The sequence below is a fragment of the Salvelinus fontinalis genome, chromosome 8 (genome assembly GCF_029448725.1).
Source record: "Salvelinus fontinalis isolate EN_2023a chromosome 8, ASM2944872v1, whole genome shotgun sequence".
Classification (NCBI taxonomy): domain Eukaryota; kingdom Metazoa; phylum Chordata; class Actinopteri; order Salmoniformes; family Salmonidae; genus Salvelinus; species Salvelinus fontinalis.
The window spans coordinates 10,841,545-10,861,454 of NC_074672.1; the positions used below are offsets into that span (position 1 = coordinate 10,841,545).

Below are 19,910 nucleotides of genomic sequence, written 5' to 3' on the forward strand. Positions count from 1 at the left end.
TGAGTTCCTGAGAACTCTGGGACAGGTTTTCATCAAGGATCTCTCTACTTAGCTCCATTCATCTTTCCCTCAATCCTGACTAGTCTCCCAGTCCCTGCCGCTGAAAAACATTCCCACAGCATGATGCTGCCACCACCATGCTTCACCGTAGGGGTGGTGCCAGGTTTCCTCCAGACGTGATGCTTGGCATTCAGGCCAAAGAGTTCAATCTTGGTTTCAACAGACCAGAGAATCTTGTTTATCATGGTCTGAGAGTCTTTAGATGCCTTTTGGCAAACTCCAAGCAGGCAGTCATGTGCCTTTTACGGAGGAGTGGCTTTTGGCTTGCAACTCTACCATAAAGGCCTGATTGGTGGAGTGCTGCAGAGATGGTTGTCCTTCTAGAAGGTTCTCCCATCTCCACAGAGTAACTCTGGAGCTCTGTCAGAGTGACCATCGAGTTCTTGGTCACCTCCCTGACCAAGGCCCTTCTCCCCCGATTGCTCAGTTTGGCCGGGCGGCCAGCTCTAGGAAGAGTCTTGGTTGTTTCAAACTTCTTCCATTTACCAATGATGGAGGCCACTATGTTCTTGGGGACCTTCAATGCTGCAGAAATGTTTTGGAACCCTTCCCCAGATCTGTGCCTCGACACAATCCTGTCTCTGAGCTCTACGGACAATTCCTTCAACCTCATGGCTTGGTTTTTGCTCTGTCGACTGTGGGGCCTTATATAGAAAGGTGTGTGCCTTTCCAAATCATGTCCAATCTATTGTATTTACCACAGGTGGACTCCAAGTTGTCATATCAAATTTTATTTGTCACATGCAACGAATACAACCCCTTACAAGCCCTTAACCAACAATGCAGTTTAAAAAATACAGTTAAGAAAATGTTTACTAAATAAACTAAAGTATAAAATTAGAAAAACAAGAATTACATAACAATAATGAGGCTATATACAGGGGATACCGGTATCGAGTCAATATGCGGGGGTACAGGTTATTTGAGGTCATTCATACATGTCGGTAGGGGTAAAGTGACTATGCATAGATAATAAACAGCAAGTATCAGCAGTGTAAAACAAAGGGGGGGGGGTCAATGTAAATAAAATGGGTGGCCATTTTGATCAATTGATTAATTGTTGAGCAGTCTTAGGGGGGTAGAAGCTTTTAAGGAGCCTTTTAGACCTAGACTTGGTTCTCCGGTACCGCTTGCTGTGCGGTAGCAGAGAGAACAGTATGACTTGGGTGACTGGAGTCTATCTTAATTTTTTGGTGTGTTTTTCACCCCTTCTCCCCAATTTCGTGGTATCCAATTGGTAGTAGTTAGTCTTGTCTCATCGCTGCAACTCCCGTACGGACTTGGGAGAGGCGAAGGTCGAGAGCCATGCGTCCTCTGAAACACAACCCAACCAAGCTGCACTGCTTCTTGACAATGCCCATACAACCCGGAAGCCAGCCGCACCAATGTGTCGGAGGAAACACGTACACCTGGCGACCGTAACAGCGTCCACTGCGCCAGGCCCGCCACAGGAGTCACTAGTGCGCGATGATACAAGGATATCCCTGCCGGCCAAACCCTCCCTAACCCGGACGACGCTGGGCCCATTGTGTGCCGCCTCATGGGCCTCCCGATCGTGGCCAGCTGCGACAGAGCCTGGACTCGAACCCAGAATCTCTAGTGGCACAGCTAGCACTGCTATGCAGTGACTTAGACCACTGCGCCACTCGGGAGGCCTGATTGGAGTCTTTAACAAAAAGATTTTGCCTATCCTCTGACACCGCCTGGTATATAGGTCCCGGATGGCAGGAAGCTTGGCCCCAGTGATGTACTGGGCAGTACACACTACCCTCTGTAGTGCCTTATGGTCAGATTCCGAGCAGTTGCCATACCAGGTGGTGATGCAACCGGTCAGGATGCTCTCGATGGTGCAGCTGTAGAACTTTGAGGATCTGGGGACCATATGCCAAATATTTTCAGTCTGAGGGGAGAAAGGTGTTGTCGTACCCTCTTCATGACTCTCTTGGTGTTTGGAGCATGATAGTTCTTTGGTGATGTGGACAGCTCTTGACTCGATCCACTGCAGCGCCGTCAATGTTAATGGGGGCCTGTTCGGCTCTCCTTTTCCAAATCCCAGCGGTCCTTAGTTAGTGATGAGCTTTGTGGGCACTATGGTGTTGAACGCTGAGCTGTAGTCAATGAACAGCATTCTCACATAGGTGTTCATTTTGTCCGGTTGGGAAATGGCAGTGCGGAGTGCGATTTGAGATTGAGTTGGGTTATCTGTGAGTCGGTATGCAAATTGGAGTGGGTCTAGGGCTCAGGCATGATGGTCTTGATGTAAGCCATAACCAGCCTTTCAAGGCACTTCAGGTTACCGACGTGAGTGATACGGGGTGGTAATCATTTAGGCAGTTTACCTTAAGGTGGTCTGTTTGAAACATGTAGATATTACGGACTCAGTCAGGGAGTGTTAGAAAATGTTAGTGAAGACACTTGCCAGTTAGTCCGTGTATGCTCTGAGTACACTACCCTTGTAATCGGTCTGGGCCCCGCGACTTTGTGAATATTGACCTGTTTAAAGGTCTTGCTCACATCGGCTATGGAGAGCGTGATCACACAATTGTCCGGAACAGCTGGTGCTCTCATGCATACTTCAGTGTTGTTTGCCTCGAAGGGAGCATAAAAGGCATTTAGCTCATCTGGTAGGCTCGTGTCACTGGGCAGCTCGCGGTTGGGTTTCCCTTTGTAGTCAGTAATAGTTTGCAAGCCCTGCACATCCGATGAGCGTTAGAGCCGGTGTAGGAGGATGTGTGTGGAGTAAAGGTGGTTTAGTTGTTTTTTTCCCCCTCTGATTGCACATGCTGGTAGAAATTAGTTCAAACGGATTTAAGTTTCTCTGCCTTAAAGTCCCGGCCATTAGGAGCTCCGCTTCTGGATGAGCATTTTCTTGTTTGCTTATGGCCTTATACAGCATGTTGAATGCGGACTTAGTGCCAGCATCGGTTTGTGGTGGGAAATAGATGGCTTCTTGGTAGATAGTGTGGTCTACAGCTTATCATGAGGTATTCTACCTCAGGCGAGCAATACCTTGAGACTTCTTTAATATTAGACATCGTGCACCAGCAGTTATTGACAAATAGACACACACACCCCCGCCCCTTGTCTTACCAGACGTAGCTGCTCTGTTCTGCCAATGCACGGAAAACCCAGCCAGCTCTATATTATGTGTCGTCATTCAGCAACGACTCGGTGAAACATAAGATATTACAGTTTTTAATGTCCCGTTGGTAGGATAGTCTATTGTAGATCGTCCAGTTTATTATCCAATGATTGCACGTTGGCCAATAGTATAGAGGGTAGTGGTGGTTTACCTACCTGCCAACGAATTCTGTCTTCATGCTAATGACGGGGATTTGGGCCTGGACTCGAAAGCAGTGTGTCCTTCATCAGACTCATTAAAGAAAAAATCTTTGTCCAGTTTGAGGTGAGTAATCGCTGTTCAGAAGCTCTTTTCTGTCATAAGAGACGGTAACAGCAACATTATGTACAAAATAAATTTACAAACAAAATAGCACAGTTGGTTAGGAGCCCATAAAAATGGCAGCCATCCCCTCCGGCGCCATTATATCGGTGTTGTAAAAACATCTCAAGGATGATCAATGGAAACAGGATGCACCTGAGCTCAATTTCGAGTCTCATGGCAAAGGGTCTGAATACTTATGTAAATAAGGTATTTCTGTTTATTTCTAATACATTGCAAAATTTTCTAAACCTGTTTTTGCTTTGTCATTATGAGGTATTGTGTGTAGATTGAGAAACATTTAATCAATGTTAGAATAATGCTGTAACGTAACAATGTGGAAAAATGGAAGGGGTCAATTCTTTCCGAATGCACGGTACATTTGTTTCCTTTCTTCTCTAACAGTTTTTCCAAGGACTTTCAGAGGATAGGCCTGTACCATCTTTCAATCTTTGTCATTAGATGATAATAAATTTTTTGATATAACTATAAGTATATCTCTTACTAGTCATTGCTATTTACTCAATGTTTACATTGCAATGTTTTATAGTGTGGGTCACACAATGTCTCTCAGGGTTTTATTTTGTATCTATTGTGCTCATTATTATTGTGATATTTACACAAGCACTAGAAAAATATCACAAAAATCTCAATCACATTTGAAGCCTGAATTAAATGGCATTTGTATTCCATGGACTGAATTGAATGTCAGGTGTTTATTCTTTGCCTTGAATGAATTTTCATATTAAGCTGAATTAAAGAATAACCCCAGTCTTGTATGTTTCAATATGATTGTCTGACTCATGTCATAATTATTGAGAAACTGTTTCTAAAGACAGGTCTCAAGCTAGCAAACGGAGGAGCTGCTGGGCTCATATTCACAAAGCTTGTTTATTTAGGTCCCCCTGTCTATATAATCTTATTCATTATCTAAAATGCAAAACTGATCCTATATCAGCGCTCCCAAGGTACACTTCCCTGCCATTGTGCCCTTGAGCAAGGCACTTAATCTCTAAACTGCTCTGCATCCAGAGGTGCTGCTTGTGACTGCCTCAACGTGTGTGAGTCAAGATGGGCAATAAAGTAACTGTTCAAGTATGTATTCTATTCCAAAGAGGTATTCAAGATTATTCAATAGTTTGATATACTACATCAGCTATGACCATCAGCGTAATCTCCCACATACAGTATTATGTGGAATGCACTGAACATCGATAGATCATTTTGTAGTGTTTGTATTGAAAGAAGGAAGAGCCAAGAAAAGTAGGTTTTTCTATCACTGCTTGCTTGATCCCATTCAATGTTTGCCTACTGAAATGTCAATTTAAAAAAAATCCAATATTTTCCAGGAGCTTCATTTGACGGGCACGGGGAGTGACTCGCCAGAAGGCTAACATAGGAAGCGCCGTTATCGCGAGATTCAAACTCAACCCAGCTCGCTGGACGCTAGTGCAAGATGGAGAAATGAAATTTCCACGCATCTCGGTAAGCATCTCTATGCACTTCTGCGTTAACATTGAGCAAAAGCATGATAAATTGGTAGTTTAGTGATAGTGTTGATGTGTGTTTGATAGTGCTAAGCAGGGGTCTGAATTGCGCGTCGTTTTAGGATAAAGTACGGACATTCTGCTGTGTGAACCGCCATTTTTAATTTAACCACGGACTGAAAGAGCATTGTGGTGCGCTGTGCACGCGCGAAACACATACCGGCACACACACACACACACAACACACCCTGCAGCTTGCGTTCTGTGAAAAGCTAACTACATGTTTCCTGAATTTTCTGCTGTATGGGGTAAAGGCATTTTCAAGAGGCAGATTCCCTTTGCTTTGAAAATTACATTGAGTTAGTCGAGATTACGGATGAAAGTTTACCAAGAAACCCACACCCATGTGAAAAGAGACCAGCTGCTAGTTCTGGACATGACTTGCCGGTACTTTGATTGGCAGGTCCTTTGACTGTGCGCGAGAGGTCGTTTGTATCATGAGCCGAACAGCGAGCCCACGCGAATTTATTAAGAGGAGTTAATTGATTTAGGCCAAATCAGCTCATTGGATTAGAAGTAAAATTTATGTATTGTTGACATTGTGGGACTATTCAGTATCATTTGAATTGTCCTTGTTTTATTAAAATGTCCAAAAAAAAATCTCATGAGACTAGATTTATATTAATCCAATTTCACAATCTGCCCAATATTCCATTTGCTACCTATGACCGTTCTCTCATACCATTCATCCTACTCCATGTGTAACTATGTGTTGTTGTATGTGTCGAACTGCTTTGCTTTATCTTGGCCAGGTCGCAATTGTAAATGAGAACGTGTTCTCAATTTGCCTACCTGGTTAAATAAAGGTTAAATAAATAAATAAATAAAAATCCTCACTGAATCAATAGGCCTACCATTCAATCTTAGTAGTTTTTTGTTCATCTATAGGTTTGGAATGTCCCCCCAGGACCCCAGCTGTCCAATCCTCCATTTTAGATGTGCTTGTTTTTATGCTTTCAGATTGTTTTAGGAGACCACACAAAACTATGCTGAGGAGGAGGAAATGGAGCTAGTGAACCGAAGCAGTTTCTGGTATTTACAAACTAGTAGTAGTATTGTGAACTACTACCATTTACAATTATTATTAAACTCTGACAATTGTTATAATTGTTTTATTATGATATTTATTTAACACTAAGAATTAGTGTCACTTGAGAGCATTCATATTCTTACATGTTTCATTTGACTATGGATTGTAACTAAAAGCCTTTTGGTTTGGGTGTCAGAAAGACATTGAAAAGCAATTTTGTCTATGTGGAACACTGTTCTAGAGACCAACGTTTGTCTTCTGAAATCCTCCTGTCAAATAATGTGGTTATCCTTTTTGCTGCAGAGTTTCTGAGATGGGTTCTAATGATGTAATTGCATAGGTAAATAGAAGAGGAAAACAATTGTTAATTGTATTAATCTAATACATGTTACTAAATTGTAGATGTATACATACAAACGGTATTTCCTGTCAAAATGCCAAAAGGATGTTTGCTCACCTGCTGATGTTTTGTAGCTTCAGTTTATTCAGAAACTAACACTACCCTATTACCAGTAGTTATAGGGTGGATGTATGATGGGATGAATGAATGGTGACTTGTTGTGTAAAAAATGTTGGGGGAGGATCTAGATAAAGATAATAATTTGACATATTTTGGTTGTTGAGATCTTCCAGTTGCTGATAGGAGCTAGATAAAAGGTGCATGACAGTAACTTACTCTGGAAAATCTAAATGGATCTGTTAGAAAAAATAATAATAATCTCCACCCCATACTGAGTTACACACAGGTTTCGAATCCTGAATGTTTCTGCAGTGACAATTTAATAAAAATACAGCAGACTTTTACACAGAAATATTAACATATTTCAGCGGGAGGGAGAAATTAACGCCCCTCTTCTATCACAGGTAGCTACGTAAATTTGCCCAACGAAAACTCAAATACACCACGAACTCGCTCTGTCACGTTGGGCCCATATGGGGGAATGATTCAGCGAGATATACATTTCGGCTAGCTAACCAAGAGGCTAGCCAGCGCGTGTGCGGTAAAGTGCGAGCAGCTTTTTATACGCCTCACGCATATTGGAGGAGGTATGGTGGACTATAATGCTCGCATTAATCTATGAATAAAACAGATTAATTCGCGGCTGGTCGGGTCTGACTATTGCCAGCTAGCGTGTTGTGTTTACGGAATGTGTACATTTGTGAATTGGTAAGGATGCAGGGGAGGAGAGTAAGGGCTTCTGGTGAGGCCTGCAGCTGGGCACTAGATTTGACAACAGCGTGTTCAACCATTTGAGGAATGGGGAAAATACTCGAGATAGGGGTGGTTGAATCTCTTGTCTTTACCAGGCTAGCCAACGTATAGCTTGTTAGTTTGCAAGTTTACCACGCACTTCGTAAGATACGTATATTGTTGTTTTATATAGCCTCTAATCATTGACTATTGTTTTGACGTCATAAAAAGCAATATTGATTGAACTAGCTAGCTAACGTTAGCCAGTTACCCCTGTCGGACAGCTAGCTGGCTAACATTAGGTACTCGGGCCAAGTGGCTAACTAGCTGCTAGCGAACCTCCCAACCGGACATTTTGGTTTACCGCGAATTTACTTGTTTTCTTTCGATGAGGTATGAAATGCATATGTATGACTAAAGTTTAGCTAAGTACCTAACTTGTCAGCGAAATTGTGTGTTCTTCTCATTCGCCGCTTTAGCTAGGGAACTCCCGGTTTTTTAGCTAGTCAACAAACGTCAGCTAACTAAATTGCTAACGTTAGTATACACCAGGTAGTTAACGTTATGTTATTTCCTTACCGCAGTAACGTTAGCTAGCTAACAGTTGCCTCACTAGCATTCGGTTGATTCTGTTTTACTTTGTGTATGTTTATTTGCTAACGTTTTAGCTTGGAATAGCAATCATGTTTGTCTGATTGCTATCTTATTTTGTTACGTTTAGTCTGACCCTTGGTGAACATGCATTAGCTACCATTTCAATGCAAACATTTTCATGCTTTTGAAACACTTTCCCTGACAGGTTCAGTACATTAAACTGGAACATATTTTTGACTCGTTCTGTGTTGGAATCTTTCAGCTATGTAGTTACATTGTAATGTATATTAATTACATTTACATTACATTTAAGTCATTTAGCAGACGCTCTTATCCAGAGCGACTTACAAATTGGTGCATTCACCTTATGATATCCAGTGGAACAACCACTTTACAATAGTGCATCTAACTCTTTTAAGGGGGGGGGGGGGGGGGGGTTAGAAGGATTACTTTATCCTATCCTAGGTATTCCTTAAAGAGGTGGGGTTTCAGGTGTCTCCGGAAGGTGGTGATTGACTCCGCTGACCTGGCGTCGTGAGGGAGTTTGTTCCACCATTGGGGTGCCAGAGCAGCGAACAGTTTTGACTGGGCTGAGCGGGAACTGTACTTCCTCAGAGGTAGGGAGGCGAGCAGGCCAGAGGTGGATGAACGCAGTGCCCTTGTTTGGGTGTAGGGCCTGATCAGAGCCTGAAGGTACGGAGGTGCCGTTCCCCTCACAGCTCCGTAGGCAAGCACCATGGTCTTGTAGCGGATGCGAGCTTCAACTGGAAGCCAGTGGAGAGAGCGGAGGAGCGGGGTGACGTGAGAGAACTTGGGAAAGTTGAACACCAGACGGGCTGCGGCGTTCTGGATGAGTTGTAGGGGTTTAATGGCACAGGCAGGGAGCCCAGCCAACAGCGAGTTGCAGTAATCCAGACGGGAGATGACAAGTGCCTGGATTAGGACCTGCGCCGCTTCCTGCGTGAGGCAGGGTCGTACTCTGCGAATGTTGTAGAGCATGAACCTACAGGAACGGGTCACCGCCTTGATGTTAGTTGAGAACGACAGGGTGTTGTCCAGGATCACGCCAAGGTTCTTAGCACTCTGGGAGGAGGACACAATGGAGTTGTCAACCGTGATGGCGAGATCATGGAACGGGCAGTCCTTCCCCGGGAGGAAGAGCAGCTCCGTCTTGCCGAGGTTCAGCTTGAGGTGGTGATCCGTCATCCACACTGATATGTCTGCCAGACATGCAGAGATGCGATTCACCACCTGGTTATCAGAGGGGGGAAAGGAGAAGATTAATTGTGTCGTCTGCATAGCAATGATAGGAGAGACCATGTGAGGATATGACAGAGCCAAGTGACTTGGTGTATAGCGAGAATAGGAGAGGGCCTAGAACAGAGCCCTGGGGGACACCAGTGGTGAGAGCACGTGGTGCGGAGACAGATTCTCGCCACGCCACCTGGTAGGAGCGACCTGTCAGGTAGGACGCAATCCAAGCGTGGGCCGCGCCGGAGATGCCCAGCTCGGAGATTAATATAGCTAATACACTCTTGTTCATTAAAAGAATGTATCAGCATTATCAGTAAAGTTGTCAAATGTTTAGAACCAGCTGAATAAGGCCCCTGAAATCCAGTCAATTGCAGACAGCCATAGTCTTAATGATTGTCTGGGGTTTGTTGTATTCTAACACCCTAAACGGTTTGGTTCGGTTCACTATCGTTTTCACACAGTCATCTTTAAAATAACCAATCTTAGTCCTCAAGGTGAACTCTTGAGGTAAAAAAATACTACATTATTTGTATTCACACAGCCCTAGTCTTTGAATGGGTCTCAACTCTTTTGCTAGTACACTTCACCTATTTTGTGGTCCAAGTTCTTTGCATTCACATTGGTAAGTTTCGAAAGGAACCAAAATCTTTTTCCAACATAAACTCAACCCAGAGTGCATTTTTTAGAAAGTGCAGGACAACCCATTCCATCAGAACGTGTTATCGGACAGCTAGATGTACCTACTTACGTTTTGGAAGCTAATAGATTGCAATTAGTTAAATAATGAGACATAATTGTAATCAGAAGATAATATTAACATGTAAAATAATAAATGGCAGAGTAACTTCAGATTAAATAATGCTGTAATTGAAAATTGTACACCCAATTTAGGCTACAGCCCCTTTTAAGAGCTAGTATTGATTTTGTACCTTATGATTCTCACCAAATATGTTGTCTTTTCACGCTATTCAAACCCCACAATGGAATAAACGGCTTATGAAGCTCTTAGCCTATAGGTCACATATTTAAATTAAATCTGAACTAAGAACTCTACACATTTAGTAATTTTTGTGCATCCATGACAATAGCTAATCAATATCCCAAAAGTTTTTTTTTTTCTGTGAACATGCACCTCATCTTCTCTCTTTTGTGGCACAAATATGAGGATATGGCAAGGGAAATAGTGTTGCAGGAGTCTAGTATTTGGTCTGGGAACAATGACAAGCGAACCTGGGGAGCTTTGTCTTCACATTGCCCTAGAAAGTGAACCGGACCCTGGACTTCAAGCGAACTGAATTATGACCACCTCTCGAGATGGTCTAGGTTCGCTCCTGGTCCTCTTTTGAGGGTTCGGTGTTCCTTTTGGAGTGTTCACACTGCACAAAAAATTTAAGCGAACCTTACTGAGTTAAGAGAAATTTGCTGAAAGGGACCAACACCCTTAGAGAGAGTGTGAAAATGACTCATGTTTGTTATCTTGCTCGGTGAAGTATTGGTGGACATGTACCATTTTCCTCAATATTGTGTTGATTGGATCTGCCTGGGTAACTGTCACCTCACCTTTTTGGCCTATACATTTGAACCCACACATTTAGCTTTCTTTGTCAAAGCTGTATTCGGACTGTTACCTAATTGGGTATAGGCTACCCGATTGGAGTCTGCTCCACTGAGCAAATTGATTTTGTCTAGCTAGGCCCTCTGTCTCTATTCTTTTTTGAATTGTGTTGGACGAGAGACCCTTTTATATCGGAGGAATGATTTCTTATTGTCTAACCATAATTAACACATTTTGACAAGTGTTTGAAACTATTCTCACTATTCCCTCCCAGACAAAGGAGAGAATTGTTTTGAGTCCATGATGCCATGTTTACATAATGCTAATGACTATTTTCTCATTTCAGGTATTGTGAATGAAACATGATGTTAAGTGGGTATTGCCAAATTACTTACTGTAAGTGTGACTTTTACATTTCTCTTGAACACACAATGCATATATTTGATTATATTTCACAAGTTCCGTTTCAGTCTAAAATCCAGCATGCAAACTGTCCCTGCTCATTCTGTTACTGTACTTGATGTAGCCTAACTGTGTGACATGCAGTAGCAAGCAGCAGATTCCATACATACACATTCATTGTTTCCTTACAGGCTGCATGCTAATCTATCCTACTGTTCCCAACAGGAGCATCAGCTAGAAACTAGTGACAATGAAGGTCGACAGAAGCAAGTTAAAGAAAACCCCAACAGAAGCTGTGAGTATGCGTAATAATGTTGGCTCTGACTGTCTGTAGTTCCTTTTTGACCCCGCACTGTACATGTCCTGAACAGCCTTCTCGCTTTCTTTTTCGCTCTCTCCCCCACCACCCTCCAATCTTCCCTCCCCTATCCCCCTCCCTATACCACTCTCTAATCCCCCCCCCCCTCTCTCTCGCGCACTCTCTCTCTCTACCACCCGCCAACCTTCTCTCTCCCTTTCTCACAGCCTGCGGACTGCAGGACGCTCATAGAGAAGCTCAAGGGATGCAGCGACGAGCAACTACTGCTGGAGCTGCAGCACATCAAGACCTGGAATATTGGCAAGGTGAGCAGGAGGGAGAGACGCTTAGTAAATTATTTAATGTCCTCTGGGTGACGTTCATTATCTTTGTATTAGATCACGTTATCATAGAGGTAGTACCTTATCTGATCAGGTAAATGTTTTTTTATCCACAAGCAGGCTTAATCTGGTCTGGGAAACCTTCCATCTCTGTATTTAACCGACATTACCCAGATTTTGGGGTCACCAGGGACATATCCTTATTCACCTCGGCTGTGCTCAGCAGGGCACAATATTGTGTGATTTCCCGATGTGAATATATGATGTATGACATTTTCTCTAAGGTAAAATAAGGAATCATGTCTACTATATTCATAACAATTCTATCAGCAGCGTTCCACAACATTTGTCTGCGGAACGTGGCCTTGGTGTTTAACGCTCAATCAGCAGAACGTGGCCTCTATCTAAAGTGACCCCCAGAGTCCTCACCGGCCTCTCTCGTCTTCCCACCCCTTCAGTGTGAGCTTTACCACTGGGTTGACCTGCTGGACCGTTTCGATGGGATCCTGTGTGATGCGGGCCAGACGGTGGAGAACATGTCGTGGTTGCTGGTCTGTGACCGGCCGGACAACGGGCAGCTCAAAGCCTTACTGCTGGCCGTGCTCAACTTCACAGCCCTGCTCATTGAGTATAGCTTCTCCAGGCACCTCTACAGCTCCATAGAGGTAGTACCACCTCTACCTCCCTTGACTACGCACTTTTTCCCCTCCCATTGTATGGGTAAAGTAGGCCTCCCTGCCTAGCTCTGTTGGGATTCCCCTGCCTAAGAGTTTGACTGTTATTGGTTTAGAGATTGACATGTTTTTTTGCTAGAGGGTCTACTCAAGCTGTTGCTTTGGGTGCCTTTGGAAAATGATCTAGGAGACTCATTGCAATAACATATCCTAAGTAAATAAAGGTTAAGTGGATAAATTCTCCTCTCTGGGTGATGCACCTGTCACAAACCACGATGGAATGAGCCAATCAGTCTCACTTTATTAACCCACTTTCGCTCTTGATCTCACTCTCCCTCTCAGCACTTGACCACCCTGTTAGCATCGTGTGACATGCAGGTTGTTCTGTCTGTGCTGAACCTCCTCTACGTGTTCAGTAAACGCTCCAACTACATCACCAGACTGGGCTCTGACAAGAGGACCCCTCTGCTGGCACGCCTACAACATCTGGCTGAGGTACGGGTGTCAGAATTAAACAAACATGTTTATTAGGATCTCTTTTAGCCCATCGGGCTGATGGTACTCTATGGGTGTCGTAGGTAGACCATTGTCAATGTGTTAAGGCTTTTTAAATTGGATTGAAGGAGTGACTTAGCCTTTTCTCGTTCGCGTTCAGTTTTACTGTTGTAAGCCATAGCCTATGTTGTATTTAAAAACCAACTACTAGCAATATGGAAGGTAGTGTCCCCAATGTATGTGCCCTGCCTTGATATTTAGACTATAAAGTTGTATGAGTTGCTGTTCTGATGTCTGTGATGTTCCCTGTGTAGAGCTGGGGAGGAAAGGAGAATGGCTTCGGCCTGGCAGAGTGCTGCAGGGACCTGGCTATGACGGTGAGCGTCACCCTTTGTCATTGTCACAATCTATAAAAGCTTGCCGTCTCCACACAATTGGCTAATTTGCTCTGTAGTGATTACATTTTTCTTTGACTTGTGATGGCCCCCAACCTCACCCCTCTCCTCTCTCTTGGCGTCACTCTGAGCAGAAGTACCCTCCCAGTGCCACCACACTGCACTTTGAGTTCTATGCTGAACCTGGCCCCGAGGTCAAAGTGGAGAGGAAGGTAAAGACGGACACCTTTCCTTACCAGAAAACAAATATTAGTGTGCAACTAATGTATGTCCCTGGTCTTGTTAGGCTATGTCTTGTTATGAGTGGATTGATTGACCATTTGTAAACTTTCTCTCCCCACAACAGACCAGTAGTAACACACTACACTACATTCACATTGAACAGCTCGACAAGGTAAGGGACAAATGTTGTCTATTTTCTCAGTGCATATAATGAATTTAACCAAAGATTGCGAGGACTAGTCTATTGTACCCTTTTAATTGTTTTGGGACTAAGTCCACCAGGAATGTGTTTCTTCCTGATCATGAATTCCTTTTCTGACATTTATCGTATATTCATATAATTGAAACTGACATATTACCCCAGCCAAAATTCGGATTTCTGATTTTCTATCTTGTCCTGCTCACCCAACCTCCCTGTGGTGTTTCCAGATCTCTGAGAGTCCCAGTGAGATCATGGAGTCTCTGACGGTGATGTACAACATCCCTAAAGACAAGCAGACCCTGCTGTTCACACACATCAGACTGGCCCACGGCTTCTCCAACCACAAGAAGAGACTACAAGCTGTACAAGCCAGGCTCCACGCCATCTCTATCCTGGGTAAGCGTGTTTATTTCACCCAGATCACGTACAATGTACCAGATTGGAGCTACATGGCCAATTCTCATCTGCAGTCCCGATATTGAGTTACCGGCTCAATATAATTCAACAGTTTCCACCACCTTGTTCAGTGCCAAATCGGCCCGTCAGTACTCGTGTCTCAGTGTTCCCGATGTTTGCTGGTGTCTGTGTTGGTCTGTGTTGTAGCTGCGGATCAATGAAGCCAATGCTTTTCATCAGGCATTTCATGTCAATGATTCTTTTGAAATACCTTCGCTAACTTAATTGTGTTATGGCGGTGTCGGTTTCCCCAGTGTACTCCAATGCACTCCAGGAGTCTGCCAACAGTATTCTCTACAACGGCTTGATAGAGGAGCTGGTGGACGTGCTACAGATTACAGACAAACAGCTCGTGGTAAGCTGCACCTTTTTGTCTCTCTCGCTCTCCTTCTCCCTCTCCCCTCGTGTCCGCTCTACTACTGTCACAATACCATAGTAGGTGTGAAATTGGAGCCCGAAATTGTGACTGCGATCACGTGGCGTGTGTACGATGTTACCCTGAATGGTTGATGTTGTTGATTAAGTATTTATGTGAATTATACAAGATTGTGATGTTGACAATTAACAATATGATGTTGATATGTGTAGTACATTTTTGGCCAATGATTTTTGAATTAAATTATAATACGATCACTATTGTCTCGGCGTTGTATACGTCCCTGAAGAGTTTCCCCAGTCATAAAACAGAGTAAATGTGATTTGAGTGGGAACCCTGAATGGTATATGTAGTCTTTTTCATGAGTCCTCCTGTCTCTCTCAACAGGACATAAAGGCAGCGTCTTTACGCACCTTAACGTCCATTGTGCACCTTGAGAGGACACCCAAGCTGTCCAACATCATTGACTGCACCGGCACAGCCTCCTACCACGGCTTCCTGCCTGTACTGGTGCGCAACTGCATACAGGCCATGATCGGTGAGTCACAGACATAATGTGGAATGTCTATTTTAATTTTTTCTAGACCGATCTGAATAGAGATGCCCATACAGTTCTAGAGGAGATGTAGAATTAAGGTCATAGGTAGGTTGGGATTCTATCCTTAGCCAATTTAGGCGACGTGTGTTTGGGAGTTTCACCCTGCTCCTGCTCTTGGCTTCAGTGTTCAGATGGAAGCTAGTCCCCTCTGTAACCTGTTGTTGTGGTTGTCTCCTCAGACCCTCTGATGGAGCCGTACCCGCACCAGTTTGCCACGGCGCTGTTCTCCTTCCTCTACCACCTGGCTAGTTACGACGCTGGGGGGGAGGCCCTGGTCTCCTGTGGGATGATGGAAGCCCTGCTCAAGGTAAAAAAATATCTATTTGTCACATGCGGCGAATACAACAGGTGTAGTAGACCTTACAGTGAAAGGCTTACTTACAAGCCCTTAACCAATAATGCAGTTTTAAGAAAAATGCCCCCCCCCCCAAAAAGTAAGAAATAAAAGTAACAAATTATTAAATAGCAGCAGTAAAATAACAATAGCGAGGCTATGTACAGGGGGTACTGGTACAGAGTCAATGTGCGGGGGCACCGGTTAGTCGAGGTAATATGCACATGTAGGTAGAGTTATTAAAGTGATATGTTTAGATGATGCATAGATAATAACAGTAGCAGTAGCGTAAAAGAGGGGGTGCAATGCAAATAGTCTGGCGTTTACTCACCAAGCAAACTATAGATATCATTCTGCTGAGCTGGCCTGGTTTCACCAAGTATGTTTGATGGGCACACATTCTGTGCAGGTGTCTGACATTTTGAAGATCTGTTGATCGGCACAGAATCTATATCTTGGCCAGGTCGCAATTGTAAATGAGAACTTGTTCTCAACTTGCCTACCTGGTTAAATAAAGTTGAAATAAAAATATGTCCGGTCCAGCATTCTGAATGGCTCGCTCTGCAAAAAGGCTGAGCAGCCCTACATTTTTCCGTCCTGCTTATGTGCCCATAGGTACCCATTTAAGTCATTTAGCAGACGCTCTTATCCAGAGCGACTTACAAATTGGAAAGTTCATACATATTCATCCTGGTCCCCCCGTGGGGAATGAACCCACAACCCTGGCGTTGCAAGCGCCATGCTCTACCAACTGAGCCACACGGGACCACCAATTAAGATCACATTTAGCATGCCTTTAAGTGCAGAAGTAGAGGAGCTGAATTGTTTTCTAAGACCAGAATAGGCTTAATCTGGGTCTGGGAATCTGCCCTGTACTTTTTGTATGCACACAGTCTTATCTACGGCCTACGTCTTCCTTAGGTGATCAAGTTCCTGGGGGACGAGCAGGACCAGATCACGTTTGTGACGCGTGCGGTCCGAGTGGTGGACCTCATCACCAATCTGGACATGGCAGCCTTCCAGTCACACACTGGCCTTACCATCTTCATCAGCAGGCTGGAGGTAGGGTAACACATACTAGGGATGGGCATTTGAAATAATTTCACTATTGAAATAATATCCTGAAATATTTTGGGATTTTCTGATGGTTGAAATACATGTATAAAAATAAATATATTTTTTTAACTTGGGGACTGGATTGGTGCGTGACTTTAGAGGTGTTGCTCTGCTTGCTTGCAGCAGTGCAGGGATGGGCAGGGACCGGTGTGTTTGACACAGGAGTGAGGGTAGCCATACAGACTCGCGCTAGTTTGACAAACGTGTAGGTTTGGTCAAGGTTATCTATCATCCCATCTGGTAGAGCCGGTCTTGACTGCATCAAATCGATGTAAAGAAGCTAGCGGAGATAGCCAGCTATTTTGCTGTGCTTCTTGTCCTTGTCTACAACAACGCCGTTCAGATTAAACAGCCTACCTGATGGTTGCTTGTTGTAGCCTACTCCTTCTCATTTAGCTGACTTAATTCTGTAATTTTAAATTCCATTTTGCCTTGGTTAGAGCTCTTCCACGTTGCTTGCTACACGTAGAGCAACCATCTGCAGTCACTTTGATTGGCTGACAATAACAAAGGCATGAACCTGTGTTGGGATACAGTATGTCATTTTATGGGGCGCATCGCGTCGACTACCCATCCCAAACACACACTGGCCATAACATCTTTATCAGCATGGGACGTAGGGACATGTATACAGGGCAGGGCACGCTCCTATGCATATCTGTTGCCCCCAGCAAAAGACACTTATATTATTTCCAATTGACATGTTGCCAGAGGGCTTGGAAGGTGCATCTGGGGCCTTTGTGCCACACCTGGGGAATAATAAATATGTTATATAAATAACCTGGGAAAGACTGAGTGGGTGACGCACCTCGCTTCCGGGGTCCGTGATGCAGCACTGGGGTGGGTGGGTGGGCGGGTCTGGCTACTCAGCTCAAAGTCACTGCTGAAAACAAACGTGTGCCAAACCCCTGTACTCATTCACTCCCTTGCACTCTCTCCCCCTCTTTCTCCTTCCCTCTCACCTTCTTTCTCGCCCTCATTCTCTCTCTCTCTGCAGCATGAGGTGGACCTGTCTAGGAAAGAATGTCCTTTTGTCATAAAGCCAAAGATCCAGAGACCCAACTCCACCGTAGAATCTGAGGACATGGACACGGACATGGACGGCCAGTCAGAAAGCAGTAAGCTCTTTTTTTTTTTTTTTCTATTGTCAAACTGTTCCATATTTTTGGGTGTAGGCCTACATTTGTTCAGATCATAATAAGGGATCAACATGGCTATGAAACCCTGTGAAAGTAACTGCCCCTTCCGCTTTACATCAAGGTCCTGTCCCCTAATCTTTTGATTGGGCTTGACGATTATATAATAACATTCGTGAAAACGCGGCCATATAAGATGTATATAAAATGGCATGTTTTAACTCAGAATGTTTCACCTTGACTACACTGAACAAAAATATAAAAGCAACATGTAAAGTGTTGGTCCCATGTTTCGTGAGCCGAAATAAAAGATCCCAGAAATGTTTCATACTTTCAAAAAGCTTAATTCTCTCATTGTGCACAAATTTGTTTACATCCCCAGTTAGGGAACATTTATCCTTTGCCAAGATAATCCATCCACCTGACAGGTGTGGCATATTAAGAAGCTGATTAAACAGCATGATCATTACACTGGTGCACCTTGTGCTGGGGACAATAAAAGGCCACTAAAATGTGCAGTTTTGTCACAATATAGTGCATTCAGGAAGTATTCAGACCCCTTGACTTTTTCTACATTTTGTTACTTACAGCCTTATTCTAAAATTGATTAAATAGTTTTTTCCCCCTCATCATTCTACACACAATACCCCATAATGACCAAGCAAAAACAGGTTTTTAGAAATTTTAGCAAAAGAAATACCTGACATCACATTAAGTATTCAGACTTTTTACTCAGTACTTTATTGAAGCACCTTTGGCAGTGATTACAGCCTCAAGTCTTCTTGGGTATGATGCTACAAGGTTGGCACACCTCTTTGGGGAGTTTCTCCCACCCTCTCAAGCTCTGTCAGGTTGTATGGGGAGCGTTGTTGCACAGCTATTTTCAAGTTTCTCCAGAGATGTTCGATTTGTTTCAAGTCCGGGCTCTGGCTGGGGCCACTCAAGGACATTCAGAGACTTGTCGCGAAGCCACTCCTGTGTTGTCTTGACTGTGCTTAGGGTCGTTGTCCTGTTGGGAGGTGAACCTTCACCCCAGTCTGAAGTCCTGAGTGCTCTGGAGCAGGTTTTCATCAAGGATCTCTGTACAGTCGTGGCCAAAAGTTTTGGGAATGACATAAATATACATTTTCACAAAGTCTGCTGCCTCAGTTTGTATGATGGCAATTTGCATATACTCCAGAATGTTATGAAGAGTGATCAGATGAATTGCAAATAATTGCAAAGTCCCTATTTGCCATGCAAATGAACTGAATCCCCCCAAAACATTTCCACTGCATTTCAGCCCTGCCACAAAAGGACCAGCTGACATCATGTCAGTGATTCTCTCGTTAACACAGGTGTGAGTGTTGATGAGGACAAGGCTGGAGATCACTCTGTCATGCTGATTGTTCAAATAACAGACTGGAAGCTTCAAAAGGAGGGTGGTGCTTGGAATCATTGTTCTTCCTCTGTCATCCATGGTTACCTGCAAGGAAACAATTGGCATCATCATTGCTTTGCACAAAAAGGGCTTCACAGGCAAGGATATTGCTGCCAGTAACATTGCACCTGCATCAACCATTTATCAGATCATCAAGAACTTCAAGGAGAGAGGTTCAATTGTTGTGAAGAAGGCTTCAGGGCACCCTAGAAAGTTCAGCAAGCGCCAGGACCGTCTCCTAAGGTTGATTCAGCTGCGGGATCGAGGCACCACCAGTACAGAGCTTGCTCAGGAATGGCAGCAGGCAGGTGTGAGTGCATCTGCAAGAACAGTGAGGCGAAGACTTTTGGAGGATGGCCTGTTGTCAAGAAGGGCAGCAAAGAATCCACTTCTCTCCAGGAAAAACATCAGGGACAGACTGATATTCTGCAAAAGGTACAGGGATTGGACTGCTGAGGACTGGGGTAAAGTCATTTTCTCTGATGAATTCCCTTTCCGATTGTTTGGGGCATCCGGAAAAAAGCTTGTCCGGAGAAGACAAGGTGAGCGCTACCATCAGTCCTGTGTCATGCAAACAGTAAAGCAGCCTGAGACCATTCATGTGTGGGGGTTGCTTCTCAGCCAAGGGAGTGGGCTCACTCACAATTTTGCCTAAGAACACAACCACGAATAAAGAATGGTACCAACACATCCTCTGAGAGCAACTTCTCCCAACCATCCAGGAACAGTTTGGTGACAAACAATGCCTTTTCCAGCATGATGGAGCACATT

At 44.0% G+C, this 19,910-nt stretch overlaps 1 protein-coding gene across 18 annotated transcripts in view; it reads left to right on the plus strand.

Annotated features, from left to right (window-relative positions):
- Window positions 1–4,883: 4,883 nt before the first annotated feature.
- The window catches only part of huwe1 (HECT, UBA and WWE domain containing E3 ubiquitin protein ligase 1), a 77,227-nt gene continuing 62,200 nt past the window's right edge, over window positions 4,884–19,910 (plus strand). For 16 of the 18 annotated variants that reach the window (XM_055930986.1, XM_055930978.1, XM_055930994.1 and 13 more), the window contains exons 1-16: window positions 4,884–4,987; window positions 6,010–6,081; window positions 11,021–11,070; window positions 11,302–11,371; window positions 11,602–11,700; window positions 12,174–12,380; window positions 12,732–12,884; window positions 13,199–13,261; window positions 13,414–13,491; window positions 13,626–13,673; window positions 13,931–14,099; window positions 14,414–14,514; window positions 14,923–15,073; window positions 15,313–15,440; window positions 16,389–16,529; window positions 17,581–17,701. In XM_055930986.1, coding sequence (XP_055786961.1) covers window positions 11,327–11,371; window positions 11,602–11,700; window positions 12,174–12,380; window positions 12,732–12,884; window positions 13,199–13,261; window positions 13,414–13,491; window positions 13,626–13,673; window positions 13,931–14,099; window positions 14,414–14,514; window positions 14,923–15,073; window positions 15,313–15,440; window positions 16,389–16,529; window positions 17,581–17,701 — 1,504 coding nt within the window. In that variant the 5' untranslated portion in view covers window positions 4,884–4,987; window positions 6,010–6,081; window positions 11,021–11,070; window positions 11,302–11,326. Of the gene's footprint in view, window positions 4,988–6,009; window positions 6,082–6,970; window positions 7,127–7,168; window positions 7,248–11,020; window positions 11,071–11,301; window positions 11,372–11,601; window positions 11,701–12,173; window positions 12,381–12,731; window positions 12,885–13,198; window positions 13,262–13,413; window positions 13,492–13,625; window positions 13,674–13,930; window positions 14,100–14,413; window positions 14,515–14,922; window positions 15,074–15,312; window positions 15,441–16,388; window positions 16,530–17,580; window positions 17,702–19,910 lie in introns of those variants that run through there. The other 2 variants (XM_055930979.1, XM_055930980.1) reach the window with 2 other exon arrangements.